Source organism: Pithys albifrons, chromosome Z, assembly GCF_047495875.1.
Source record: "Pithys albifrons albifrons isolate INPA30051 chromosome Z, PitAlb_v1, whole genome shotgun sequence".
NCBI lineage: Eukaryota > Metazoa > Chordata > Aves > Passeriformes > Thamnophilidae > Pithys > Pithys albifrons.
The window spans coordinates 9,159,676-9,174,402 of NC_092497.1; the positions used below are offsets into that span (position 1 = coordinate 9,159,676).

A 14,727-nucleotide genomic window follows, 5' to 3' on the forward strand; every position below is an offset into this window, starting at 1 on the left:
GCTTTTTCCTTCCAGAAAGATAAGGGGTTTGTGTATCCACACTAGAAACCTAATGCTATATTAACATACCATTTCTAAGCCCTACAGGTATAACCTTTCTTTTTTCTTCTTAGTTACTTTTGGTTTTCTCTTCTTAAGTTTTTCCCCCATTTTCAGGATGCATCAGAAAAAACAAAGAGATCTTAACATACGGCACAACTTTCTTAGGGTGATACTTTCAATACTTTCCAAAAATAAAGAATGTAATTATATAAGCATACTGAGACTCGTGTGTCTGCTGACTAAAATTACAGTTCATTTTTTAAACACTAAGTATCCAGTAGATAATCAATTTTTTTTCTGGGTTATTTTTCCTTTTCTCTTCTAATGTGAAAAAAGCTGTATAGAAATGCATTTGGTGTACTACTTTCAAAGTTTCTGAAAATTTTACAATTCCAAGACCAGTGCAGATTTGGCATCTCAGCTAAAACAGCCAGCAGTACCACTGCAGGATTTGGCTACGCAAAACCCTGAGGTTGGCTGTCATCATCACAACTGAAGCCACCAGCCTGAGGTCCCTGCTGGTAGGAAACCAGGCCAGCCACTATGCCTCAGAATGAGATTTAGGAACCACCAGCCCAGTTTCTCTGGAAAGAGCTCCCATTTTTCATGTGGGTTGAAAACCAGAAAAGTGAAATACTGCATTCCTGCTGCTGTTTTCAGAATATGAGCCAAAGCCTCAGGAGTTTGTGTCAAAGCTTCACTGAAGCTGCTGCACTTTGGTGGTTGTATTTTCTTAGGAAAAATTGTCCTGGTGCCATGCAGGCAAAAGCACTTTACTTTCACTTATGTGCTAAGAACAGAAAGGACCTCCACTGCTGTTTGGGAGCACCATTGATCCAACACTGTCACCTGCCAGTTTGCCACCAAATGCCAGCCAGGGCCTGGTGTGTGCCAGAGACACAGGCTCTGGAGGGTTCCACACACCACACGACTCAAGATACAACCCCACTGCATCATACTCAGTACATTTCATTTTAACATAAATACCAAGGATTTGGCAAGAGTTTAGTTAACAATATAAAGCACAGACTTATAAACCACAGGGAGAGCATGCAGTGAGGCTTCAGCGCTGAAGAAAAGATGGGTCTACATATAATATATAATTACAGGCTCTGCAAATCTTATTTCAAAGAGAATTTTAATTGTTTTTCTCTGCAGCATCCTCTCTATGCAAGTATCCCTTCATCTCTCTCTCCATCCCTTTAATATCTACCATTTTAATGAGACTCTTTCTGTTAGGACAAAGAACTTGGAGCAGACAAACCAACACCAACCATCACAACAAATGCACCACCAGCAACAGGCTGGGAAAAATTCTCTAATTCAAAGTCAAGACATCAAATACCAACCCCATCAGCCAAGATAGCTATCTATGAAGTGTAAGTGTCCCAGAAATAATGAATATCAGGCCTCATCACACCATGCATACTTGCAATGTTGGGTATGGACTTTATCTGAAAATAACCCACTACCCTGCAGCTAAGGAAGAGACCCTTTTCTGTGAGTGCAGAAGGATCCCAACAAGTCAACCTGGGGATAAACAGAATCTAAGCAGAACAGAGTTTCTGCAGTTGAGCTTGAATCAAGTTGATAAGAATGACATGATACTAAGCATTAGAAGTAAATAAAGCACGCTGTAAATTAGTTTATATTGATTGGAAGAGGTGGGCAGTATTAGAATGGAAGTCAAAAGCCACCTGTATTCGAGCATGGAAATGCAGGTCAGAACAGACCACCCTATTTTCATGGAGAGAAGCCACATGAATGAGACCAAGTGCCTGTTACCAGCCTGTCTTCCTTCTGTTCTGAACATGAACAGAATATCAAACCTGAAGAGTAATGTGCCCCTCAAACACTGGACCTCATCCTCTCCTACAACCAGACTGCATTTAACCAGGGTCTGTATTCCATCCTGTCCATCTGCCCACAGCAACTCTGTCTCGTTAACTCCTGCACCAAACCTTTCCTTGGGTCTGCATTAGTTACAGAGCAGTTCTCTTAACACAGTTGTAGAGGTCATGTAGTCCAGCCAGCTTTCCTGACCTCACAGTGCTTATCCAAACAGCCTGGAGAGAGGAGGAAATGACTGTCTGCTGTCTTCACATCACTGCATCTCATGCAAAGGTAGGAGCTGGGCAACATGCAGCCTGCAGACCAGAGCTTCTCAGCTCTGCAACACAGCACCTGTCTGAATTGTTATCAGCAGAGGGAAACTTGCAGCCATCAGAGATCCTACTGGGCTTTTTCAGACCAAGCAGTACTTCACAAAGCTCTAACCTGTACCATTTAGGTCCTGCTCACAGCCACGCAGGGGAATGGCAGTGCAGACCTTGGCTGGACAAAGCTGTCAAAGACAGAATGTTCCCCAACCAGACAGAGCAGAATTTTAAAGAACTTAGTTTAGCATCAAGCCATGGATGTGCCAGGTTCTCTGTCCCTGCTCTGTCAATACAACACTGGTTATGGTCAGGATGTACAACCCGTGGACACCAGACATTAATGCACTATCAGCCCTGACATAGATAGTGCAGGTATCAGCAGCGGGTTTGGAGGCTGAGGAGTTCAGAAAGGTTTCAGACTGCTCTCTAAGAATGGCCTCCCTTCAGCATTTAACAGCCACACCTACCTCTTAATTTTGAAGATGGGCAGACCAGCAGGCCTGTCAGATGGTCTCTAGGCAGATCAGCCACAATCATTCTGAAGTTCAGTACAAAGACATCAAAAGCTAAGATGACACTTTATCTGTGCAAATGAACAGACATCCAAAAGCCTGTGTTGGTCAATAACACAACATTAAGGATTTTGAGCAAAGCCTAGCTTCACAAATCTCATTTCAGCACCCTTCTCACACTGGCCAGCACTCAGAGGGAACACCCTTCAGTCTGACCAGGATGAAAAAGTACTTCATACAGTGTATGCACTTCAAACCAAGCACGGTACCTTCTCTTCTCTATTTGCTTCCAGCAGGGGATCATGTTTCAAACCAGTACTTTTCATACAGCTTCAGTGCAGGTCACAATGACTCTTAACCTGAGAAAACAAACTTCTACTTCAGCTCTTTGACCATGGGAAAGACTGACAGCTGCATCTCCCCCTGAGATCAAGTGGAACTGAAAGCTTCTATCCTGGAAAGAAGAAACAAGAGTTTCTGAAATGCTGAAGTTATTTTGTATTTTGTGGTGATTTTGACAGGGATACAGGTAATTTTCTTCAGAGTAGCTACTATGGGGCTGTGATTTGGATTTGTGCAGGAAACAGTGTTGAAAACACAGGGATGTTTAGTTATTGCTGAGCAGAGCTCACTCAGAGTGAGACCTTCTCTGCTTCTCATCCCACCAGGGAAGGCTGGAATGGGACACAGACAGGACAGTTGACCCGAACTGCCCACAGGGATAGTCCATATCTTACAGTGTCATGCTCAGCATATAAAGCTGGGAAAAGGAAAAGGACAGTTCAGATTGACAGTGTTTATCTTTCCAAATAACCAAGAGAAGTGATGGAGCCCTCTCTGCTTTCCTGGGAGTGGCTGAACATGCCTGCCCACAAGGAATGGTGGATGAATTCCTTCTTTTCCTTTGCCAGTGTGCATTTAGATTTATTTATTAAACTGTCTTTATCTCAACCCACAAGTTCTCTCACTTTTACTCCTCTGACTCCCTCTCCCATCCCACTGGGTTGTGACGGGTTTAGTTGTCAACCAGGTTGAGGCCACAACAACGTTAAAGGATGGTAGGGCGGAGGGAATAGCACAAATTCTGTGAAATGGTCACTGTAGCAGAACAAAGCAACAGTATCAGCCAGGACCATGTTACCCAAGCAAATCAGTATGATAAACCCCAGACTTGAAAGGATTCTTGCAAGTATCCAGTCCCTGCATGCAAAGTACAGACCAGGAACTACAAAGAAGAGGAAAATAGTGAAAATGCTGTACCAGGCTTGTTATGTCCCACCTCTGAGACTGATGCCACCATTTCCATGCACATGGAGAAATCCTACACACCCAGTCCCAGCAACAGCCCCCCACCAACACAGTCTTGCTATGAGCTCCACTAGTTTTAAAAGAACCCAAACCCTGAAGCACAGGTACAAGAATAGTCTATAATACAAATGCAAAAGCTTGTGAAAATTTTCTGATTACCAGATGTTGAAGGAAACTTGTTCTCTGAGCTTACTATTGCTGCTGCACAATACACCACCCCATCCTGAGACAACAGGGTTGGACCAGACAAGCTCTTTGGATTCTGCTGGTTCATGTTCATGCAAACACACATGTATGTGCAAATTCTTCCACTACCATTATGGAGTTTCTAGAAAATACTTAGGATTTTTTTTTTTTGTCTGCCAACAGCTTTTTCAAAGTTGCTACTCTCACTACTGTGCTGACAATATCATGAATAAAGAGGGCCATTCTTGTCACGTTTGTTGCCTCTGGTTTGTTGTGATTACAGCACAAACAATGAACAGGGCATGCAACAAGCCCACATCAGCTTCTATGGACCATTTTTTGTGCCACCACAAAGGTTGTAAGCCACAGAATCAACCAACCAATCAAACCAAACAAAACTAAAAAAACCCAAAACCCCAAACCCCAAACAACCAAGCTAAGCATATTTTCACAATTTGTCAACATTGCCACAATAAGAGAAATTTTTCCTGCCACTGAGAGATAATTTGATTCTGTAGATCTGGCAGAGCTTTTCTGTTCACAAGGCCATTATTGTGTTCTCAATTTCTTGCAAACTGCCACAAGGAACCAAGGATTCGGATACGCTGACTCTAAATAATGTATGGTTTGATATATTGGAAATTTCACTAGCACTTCAGTGCTAACATGAACCTGTCAATAACCTATCCCCACCTGCTGCCACAGGAACTGTGCAAGTACTTCATTACAGTTCTTTTCACCTCTCCCAACATTTCATAACCCTGTCTCACACAATCAAGACACTGAGATGGAATTTCCTTACTCCAGGTCCCAAAGGGAATCAACATCTTGAGTGAGTGAGCCCATTATCCAGCTTTCACTTTATTTCAACAAGTCCCAAGTTAACAAATAACAATACACCTTCCAGCAGAGGCCAAGGCAGACAGGAGTAAAGGGAGGGGAACACACAAGAGAACCTCTCCGAGATGGGAAACAGAAATGGATACAGACCATTCCAGAGTTCTGTGGCAGGCAGCTGGGGCACAACACATACTCAGGCAAGCCTGTGGCATCAAAGCAAAGCAGCCAAAGGCCCATAAGAAGTCTTGGACGACTTCAAGATGGTCTAGCCCCTCCCATGGCTGCCAGCCAGCCGGCCTTCCTTCCTACCTCATTGCAGAAGGTACCAAAAGCCCAGGGCTACTCTACCTGACCACTTGTGCATCTGCCAAGTCCCGCGAGCCTGTACACTTCCTTCTCTGCAAAGATTCCCCAGGGCCCCATGTGGTAGTGTAACCATTAAGTCAGGCTCTTCAGAGCTCATTAATTGAGTATAATTGTGTCTGCGAAGTGAAAAAACATCCTGATATGAAGAACACATGCGCTGGCACGGGAAAGCAGAGGGCATCAAACCCTCCCAGACTGCTTTCCTTATGGAAAGAATGTCATGTGAGCAAAACCATTTTAGATTTCAAATCAGACAGAGATGTTTTCTTTGCAAAACGCCCGGACTTTTCACACGACGAGCACCTCCCTCCTAACTGCAGCTTAGCGTCGAGAGCAGTGGCCATAAAACCAGCCTCGGAGCAGGTTCTGCAGCCTCGCACCGCGTGTAACTTCACACGCAGCCGGTCCCTGGGGAGCATCGTTCCCAGCCGGGCACAAACACTGCCCTTCCCGCTCCTATTTACCACAACTCAATTAAAAGCGCAGCCACCCCCCGCGTCTGGTTGCTCGGGCCGGGCTCCCCGGGTGGCTCCGCCGCTTCCCAGCGCTCCCAGGGGCGCTGCCGTGCCCGGGAACACCCAGGGATGCTCCAGCGGGAGCGCTCCCGGCGCGGCAGCGGCGGATCCGCCCGCCCGCCCCCGCCCGGGGCACACCGGGGGATGGGGAGGATAGGGAGGATGGCGGGGGGTGCAGGATGAGGGGCCGGGCGGGTGCCCTGGGATGACACAGCAGCGGGCCCGCCGGGGATGGCTCCCGTTATGTAACGGCGGCCCCGCAGCGCCGGCGCCGGGCGCGGCTGTGCGCGGCCCCCTCCGCAGCGCGGCCGCTCGGCCCGGGCTCAGCGCGGCCCCGCCCGCCCGCCCCTCACCAGCGGCTGCATCTCGGCGCGCACGGCGGGCACCTGGAACCGGTCTATCTCCTCCATCATGGTGGCGGCGGCGCCGGGTGCGGCGGGCGGAGCGCGGGCACGGAAGAGGGAGGGCGGGCGGGCGCGGGCGGGCGGCTCCTCAGGCGCCGAGGGACGGCACCGGCGGCGACAGCGACAATGACAATGACAACGACACCGCCCGCGGCTGCTGCTGCCTCATCGCCGCCGCTGCCGTGACTCAGCCGCGCCGCTTCCGGGTCCGGCCGCCGCCCCGCCCCTCGCTGAATATTCATGAGGGGGGCGGGGCCGCAAGCGGCACAGCGAGCCCCGGATGCTGGTGATGAGGCCAAGGCCCGTTTGCATATTCATGAGGGCGCTGTCGGGCGCGAGAGGCTCTGCGGGCCCAGAGCCCCCGGGGCTACTTTGAATATTCATGAGGTGGGCGGGACTTCTACAGCAGCAGGATGCGGTGCCCGCGCTCTTTGGCCCCGACCTCATCTGAATATTCAGGATAGGCGGGGACATCTTCGGTAGTTGGCGGCTGCCGCGTTCCTTGGCCCCGCCCTTATTTGCATATTCATGAGACGGGGAGCCGCCTGTATGAGGCCGATCGTCTGCGTTCCTTGGCCCCGCCCCTCATTTGCATATTCATGAGGGGTGTGACGCAGCTGCCGGGGCGGGGCCCCGCTGTCCGCGGTGCGGCGGCCCCTGGGACGTGCCACTGCCTCCTCCGGAGGGGAACGCGGGGGGGTCTGGTGGAGTGGCCTGGTCCGCCCACCGCTTCCGGCGCGTTGCCATGGCTGCCGCGATCAACTTCCGGCTAGCCGGCGAGGCGAGGCCGTGAGTGGCGGTGAGGGGCAGTGAAAGGCGCTAAAGGGGCGGCGGCGGCCGCTGCGGTGCAGAGGGGCCATGCCTGCCAAGGCGGCCGGCAGGCGCCGGCAGGTAAGGCCTTGCTTGCAGCGCTCCCGCGGCGACACCGCCGTGGTGACGTCATCGTCAGGACTGTGACGTCACGCGCCCGAATGGCGTCATTGCAGGCCCTCCCGCAGCGACAAGGGCGGGTGTGCGGCCCTCCACATCTGCTCTGAGCCCTGTCCCTGGTGTGACGCCAGGGGTGACGTCACTGTGCCAGGAGCCGCCGCACATGACGTCACTGTGTCCAGCCCGGACCACTTCCCTCTGGGCTCACAGTCACAGGCTTGGAAGGGACCTCTGGCGATCAGATCATTGAGTGCAACCCCCTGCCAAGGCAGGGTCACCTCCAGCAGGTGACACAGGAACCGGCCTAGGTGTGTTTGGAATATCTCCAGAGAGGGAGACTCCACGACCTCCCTGGGCAGCTGTTCCAGTGCTCTGCCACTCTCAGTGTGAAGTAATTCTTCCTCGTATTAAGCTGGAACGTCCTGTGATTTAGTTTAGGGGCATGGCTCCCTGTCCTGTCACTGGGCACCTCTGAAAGGAGTCTGGCACCATCCTCTTGGTGCCCATCTTTGAGATATTTCTGTGCATTAATGAGGTCCCCTCTCAGTCTTCTCTTCTTTGGACTAAACAAGCCCAGCTCTTACAGTCTCTCCTTATAAGAAAGATACTTCTGACCCCTCATCATCTTTGTGGCCTTCACTGGACTCTCTCCAGTAGCTCCTTGTCTTTGTTGTTCTGAGGAGCCCAGAACTGGGCACAGCACTCCAGGTGTGGCCACACCAGGTCACAGCAGAGAGGGAGGATCCTCTGTCTCAGCCTGATGGCCACTCTCTTTCTGATGAACCACAAGGGTCCCGCGGCCCTCCTGGCCCCCAGGGCATGCTGCCAGCTCACGGTCAGCTTGTCCCCCACCAGGGCTGCCAGGTCCTTCTCAGCAGAGCTCGGGCCTGAACTGAGAGCTGAGGTAGCCTCGTGGAGCTGTGCCCCGCAGGGCTGGGTGGAGCAGCGGGGTCAGCACAGCCCCTCCTGCCCCTGCTGACTGCCTGGCTAAGTCAGATTGTGTCACTCTGTCCCTTCAGTGTGGTGTGGTGTCACCTGCCTGTGGCATCCTTTGACTTCTGTGGCATTTCACAGGATTCTGTGTCATTATACAGAAGTTCTGGCCAGGTGGGGGTTGGTCTCTTCTCCCAGGCACTCAGCAATAGGACAAGGGGGCACAGGCTCAAGCTCTGCCAGGGGAAATTGAAGTTGGAGATCAGAAAAAAATTCTTTCCAGAGAGAGTGCTCAGGCATTGGAATGGGCTGCCCAGAGAGGGGTTGGATTCCCCATCCCTGGAGGTTTTTAAACTGAGATTGGCCGTGGCACTGAGTGCCATGATCTGGTAAAGGGACTGGAGTTGGACCAAGGGTTGGACTTGATGATCTCAGAGGTCTTTTCCAACCCAGTCGATTCTATGATTGGAGTTAACAGACACTGAATAATTGGTGTTTGTAAACATACATAGGCAGGATTTATTTTAGAACAATTTCGTTTCAAAGGTGAACAGGTATGTTGCCATTTTGGGTGTTATCATCTATAGTAATGCAGCAATATTAAAACATAAAAATAACACTTAAGGAAATGTATAAGGGAAAGAAAGGATAAGGGTCCCAAAATATACACAGTCACTACCCACTGGATCAGTGATGAAACTGGGTAGTTGCAGCTTCCATGTGTGTGATCTGAACTGGTGGTTGCAGTCGTGTCAAAGTGATGGTCTTGATCCACTGGGGGTGGGGAAAGCCCCTGAACAAACTCAAAGACTTCATGAGTTATTATGCACTTCAAGCTCAGGTGAGAAGGCTTTGTACCTCCCATGAGTGGGGAATTTTACAATGGATGCTGTCACAGGACATGTCAGGAGTCTCTGACACCTCCTAACACTCAGCATAAGTCATGGTCCAGCTTTGGAGATGAACAGCTCAGGACAGATGCAAAATGCATTCAGGGTTCCGCAGAGGGATTTTTACAGCAGAGTTATCAAGTAGGAGAGGACATTGGCATCATAAGGATTATCCCACCTCAAGGATTTGCCTCTTCTTAACCTCTTCCCTTATCTGGAAGTCCAGTCTGTAGCTTCAGGTATGCACAGCCTTCTGCACCTGGGATAGCTGGACAGTGGCACCCACTTGGCTGATCTGAAGGTCCTTTCCCAGTAGGCGTATTCAGGGAGGGGTGGGCTTTGCTGGGTGAGCAGCTTTGTTTTCAGTCTGCTACAGTGGACAAAAGTCTTTTGGTGATCTTAGAATGTTTAAACCATTAACTGTTATGGTCTCTAACATTCTTATGCTCTTTTCATCTGTACCTTTCTGCACTTCTCTTTCCTATATATCACTTTATTCTGCTCTACCTCTTATGTTTTTCACTGCTGACACCACATGTCACTTTCAGCTCCTCCTCTGCTTTCATGTCTCTGTGTTCTTCAAGTGCTTTTTGATCAATTCTTCTTTTCTTCTTCCTTTTCTCCCTTATGTAGTGGTTGCCTGCTCTCCTTCTCTGCCTGTTTTTTATCTGCCTTCTCCTGTGCAGTAGTTTCTTGCCTTATTTCACTCTTTTTTTTCTTTATCCCAGTGACTTCTGCCTCCAGTTCAATTTCCAGCCACATGATGAGTGAAAATATGTCAAAGTCGGTTTGACTTCTTCTGTGACCTTCCAGATGAATTACTTGACTTGAACTAGCCTTAATTATAAACATCTTTAAGCTTTTGTATGTTTCTGTATATTAATAAGTAATATGTTTCAATGCCCAGAGTCTTAAAATAGTTTTGTATGAGTGGATCTTTGTGTCCCAATGCAGCCATGAAAATAACGATACTTATGTATGTTCTGTGCTTCAGTAACACCCTTCCCTTCAGGCCTGAAATGTGTTGAGCACAACTGAGCTCATCAGCATTTTGTGAGGGTGTAGAATTATGGAAAGGCATAGGCAGCTTTCCTGCATTAGACTGAATGGAACAGATGAACAAGATTCCCCTGAGGAGCGAGTTATTGAGTGTGGCCAACAGGATGGTCAGAACTGGGGTGTTCCTGGAAAACACTGACCTGTGTGGCATGTGCATGGGAGGTTGTGGGTGGGGCAGGGAGTGTCTCCTGCTAGTCTCATGTCAGTCCTGTTTGTGGTGCTGGGTGGTGAGAGAAGGCAGCCAGCAATTTTGTCATTTTTAACATGCTGGCCAGATGTGCTGCTGGAAGTGTTTGTTTGACGTGTTTCTTTCGTTTCATATTTGCTGTGTGGCTCAAGAAAAAGCCTTGAGTGAGTAGTGGGGAGCACCCTGTGCCATCCAATGGGATGAAGTTCAACAAGGCCAAGTGCAGGTCCTGCCCTTTGGCCACAACAACCCTATGCAGCGCTACAGGCTGGGCACAGAGTGGCTGGAGAGCAGCCAGGCAGAGGGACCTGGGGGGACTGAGGGACAGGAAGCTCAACAGGAGCCAACAGAGTGCCCAGGTGGCCAAGAAGGCCAGTGGGATCCTGTCCTGTATCAAAAATAGCATGGCCAGCAGGACCAGGGCAGTGACCCTTCCCCTGTACTCTGCATTGGTGAGGCCACACCTTGAGTGTTGTGTTCAATTCTGGGGCCCTCAGTTCAGGAAAGAGATTGAAGGGCTGGAGCGGGTCCAGAGAAGAGCAACGAGGTTGGTGAAAGGACTTGAGCACAAGTGCTGTGAGGAGAGGCTGAGGGAGCTGGGGGTGTTTAGCCTGGAGAAGAGGAGGCTCAGAGGTGACCTCAGCACTGTCTAGAACTACCTGAAGGGAAGTTCTGGCCAAGTGGGAGTTGGTCTCTTCTCCCAGGCACTCAGCAATAGGACAAGGGGGCATGGGCTCAAGCTCTGCCAGGGGAAATTGAAGTTGGAGATCAGGAAAAAATTCTTTCCAAAGAGAGTAATCAGGCATTGGAATGGGCTGCCCAGAGAGGGGTTGGATTCCCCATCCCTGAAGGTTTTTAAACTGAGCTTGGCCATGGCACTGAGTGCCATGATCTGGTAAATGGACTGGAGTTGGACCAAGGGTTGGACTTGATGATCTGGGAGATCTTTTCCAACCCAATGGATTCTATGATTCTATGATTCACTCTGTGTGCACCTCTGTGGCTGAACCCATCCCAGGGAGAAAAGGCAGGAGTTGGTTTTGGGTTCTTATTTGACACTGACTTTTCATTTACAGTGTGCAAAACCAGACTGGCTGGTTTTATCACTCAGAGTCAGCCCCACTGTCAGCAGCAGGTCACATAAACAGTGTTGGGAAGGCACCTGAATTTGGACAGAGAGGCATTTCCTGTTACACTTGTTGTCTTGCACCCACTGACATATAAACAGCTTCTTTGCTGTTCAGCAAGTTATAAAGGAGAAACAGAGACCTCTTCCCCAGAACACAATCAGACATAGTTTACTTTTTTCCTTTTTTTTTCCTCCCAGAAGGATTTTGGTTCTTAAACATGCATTAAACCATCCATGGGATATAAAACAAACACTTGACTTAATGTCTCTCAGAAAACACTATAGAATGTATTGGCAAATAACTCTTAAATTGGCATCCCTGGTGTGTTCAAATGGATGTCTAGTGCAGAGCAGGACAGAAGTCACTTTGCTTCCTTTGACTTGGTTTCCATGCTGTGCTTCTCTGCATCTTCTGCCAACCAGTGCTTTACTATGGAGTTTGCTAATGTTCCAAAGAAGAATGAAAAGCTAACAGAAAACTTACTGAATGGTTTTATGGAAATATCAAGCTTACCTCTTACAATGTCTCTACTTCTTCCTTTTGGAATACTGCAAGCAGCAGCAATCCTGCTTCTCTTTTGTCTGGATTTTTTTGCCCTCCAGATTACTAGTTAACCTCTGTGTTGTGCTGCAAAGGAAGTGGGAATGGCAAAGTCTCTGCTCAGGACGATGAAGTAAACTTAGCAGGAGTGTGTTATGGTGACAGCTACCATGAGGAACAGAAAGGCTCTAGAAGTGTCTTTTTAATGATATTAAAAAAATGTAGTCTGGGTTTGTCACTGCCCTGTTGACGAGTGTTTCATTAATACGTAATCGATTTTCAGCCCTTGGAAAATTTGCTTAATATGCATTGCTGACATTTCAGTGTGGCAGTGACCATCCTGCATCGTCCCTGCCTCTGAGTTTCCTGGTATTTTAGGCTGGATTTGCAAATCCAGACCTGCCCACCCAACCTTATGCTTCAAGCACAGGGAGAACTTCCACATTTCTACAGTGTGGTGGGGTCTGGCTGCTCACCATGCCATGACCTGCTGCAAGAAGGAAGGGGCAGTTTAATCCAACAGGATGGGAGGAGGATGCACCAACCAGCAAGGGCTGCAGTGGGGACCCTGATCCTGGATGGCAGGACAGCACATGTGGTAACATCACTGCACCTCCTGCTTGGTTAGTCAGAGCAGGCTTTGGATCTGATTGTGAGGGATGGATGCAGTTTTTCCTGAGGGATTCCTGCAGTCACAAGTTCAGGATTCATCCTGGTTCTTAAATGAACACTTGCTCTTGAGAGTAACTCTCTGCTTCCTGGGTCACCAAGACCATTTAGTTACCAGCAGCACTGCCAGGGGCAAGTCAGAGGTTTTCTGCAGCAGAGGGTGAAATAGTTGAAAGGTAGGGCTGTAGAAAAGAGAAAAGAAACAGATGTGGTTGTTCCAAGACTTGGAAAAAACCCAGAGCTTTTGCTGTTCAGAAGAAGGCAGATACAGATAGTCCTGTCTGTTTTGTATGAATTCAGTTAATGAGTCTCAGGTCAGCAATTAGTGGGTGTCACATCACCAATAAGCAGAAAGAGCAATAATCACTGTGCTTGAGCAATAAGAACAAGACTCAACTGTATGGATGAGAATGATTTTTTATTTTCCTTATTGCAGGACAATTTTTGAAACATTACTGGGGTGTTGAGGTCAAAACTTCCCAACTTGCCTCTCCTTGGTTCTTGCCTTCCTCCTGCATGTTTCAGGGATGCAGAAATAAGACAGATCTTATGAAATGCCAGCCTGGTAGAGTTTTATGTGTTTGTTTTTTGGTTTTGTTTGTTTGTTTGTTTTCATTTACAGTAATGGTCTTTGGAAAGTAGCCAGTAGTTTCTTCTTATTTTAGTTTTCCCATTTTATAACTAAAACCCCCTAAATATATATTACCCAAGCATCCTGCCTAAGAATACAATTAGAAATGTTTGTTGGATTGCTCAGCAGCAGGAAAACTTGCTGCTAAAGGACATGATTTTGCAGCTGTTTGTACCTCTTTTTAGCTTGTCTGATTTACAGGGAGCTGTGCAAAGGGAAAGAAATATATAAATGGCATTTAAAGCATCACTTTTCATCTGTTTCCTCTCTTAATTTTTGTTATCCTGTTCGGTTACTGTATCTTTGTGATAATCAGTAGTCAGTTTGTCTTGTAGGATAGCAGATGTCTGGCCCAGGGAAGAATTCCCTGGTGCTGCTGTCATGAACACACCCTGGAAAAAAGGTCCAGAAAGAAACAGTCACTTGAGTTTTCTATACCCCCATTTAATTTCTGTGACTGTTAAGGGCTTCTAATATCTTTTCACTGTTGGAACTGTGGTAATCTGTTAATTTATTGAGTATAAGACAGTCATCAGCATAAAACACGATTAGCATCTGTAGTTTCTGACTCTGGCATTTTTCACTGTAGCAGTGAAGCTCCTCCCAGGGTTATGATGGTGACTCGGAGGTGAGAAACTCCTTTTAAATCCTTAATGCTTCCTGGCTGATCCTTAGTTCCTTAGCAACAATGCCTCCTTTTTTTTTTTGTTTTGTTTTGGTTTTGGGGTTTTTTTTGGTTTTTGGTTTTTTTGAGTTTTTTTTCCCTAATATATATTCCTCATGATTATCACACTCCTCTTTTTTGTTAATTAATATTATTATTAAAGCCAGGGATAGCAGCACCACTTATTAGGAAGATTTAGGAAGACTGTTTTTTTTTTCCTGTAGCAAGACCATCTTTAATTTATCTAGAATTTGCTAAAATGTAACAGTTTGGATTGAAACGTTCTTGGTTATGAGCTATAAAAAGCCCACCTTCACTCCAGATGTTGAACAACACAAACTAATGTACTAGGAGCAATTTAACGTGGGAGAACAGACCTGAGCCAGGAAACTTCTGGAAAACCAAGCGTGTCATTATGGAATTAAGATGTGTGTCATAACGACTATGCCCAATGGGATGAATTAAAGGTTGCCTCAGCAACCTTAATTCTCACATTTTCTAACTTCTGAATGCTTCTCTTTGAGATGCTAATATTAGACTGTTAAGTTTTTTCCCCCTGTATGTAGGTAATGTAACAACAATAATGTGCTTGAATTTTAGACATGCATAGGAAGGCCAGTCATTGTTGTAAACATCTTGCCAGTGAATCATCATGTTGATTCACAGCTACAGTTTAATTTTTGTCTGTGTTGCAGAGGTGTTTGTGACCTGTTCCCTGTTGTACAAACTCTGTGCAGTATGTTTGAAGGAGCTGTTAGGGCA

The 14,727-nt window shown here is 47.6% G+C and overlaps 2 protein-coding genes across 4 annotated transcripts in view; one reads left to right on the forward strand and one right to left on the reverse strand.

Moving 5' to 3' along the window:
* Positions 1-6,508, reverse strand: part of FAM219A (family with sequence similarity 219 member A) — a 105,836-nt gene extending 99,328 nt beyond the window's left edge. For 2 of the 3 annotated variants that reach the window (XM_071580320.1, XM_071580319.1), the window contains exon 1: positions 6,282-6,508. In XM_071580320.1, coding sequence (XP_071436421.1) covers positions 6,282-6,341 — 60 coding nt within the window. In that variant the 5' untranslated portion in view covers positions 6,342-6,508. The remainder of the gene's footprint in view (positions 1-6,281) is intronic. The other variant, XM_071580321.1, reaches the window with a different exon arrangement.
* Positions 6,509-7,094: 586 nt separating this feature from the next.
* DNAI1 (dynein axonemal intermediate chain 1) overlaps positions 7,095-14,727 on the forward strand; it is a 148,085-nt gene continuing 140,452 nt past the window's right edge. The window contains exon 1 of the mRNA XM_071580462.1: positions 7,095-7,223. Within this exon, the coding sequence (XP_071436563.1) occupies positions 7,191-7,223 (33 nt within the window). The 5' untranslated portion in view covers positions 7,095-7,190. The remainder of the gene's footprint in view (positions 7,224-14,727) is intronic.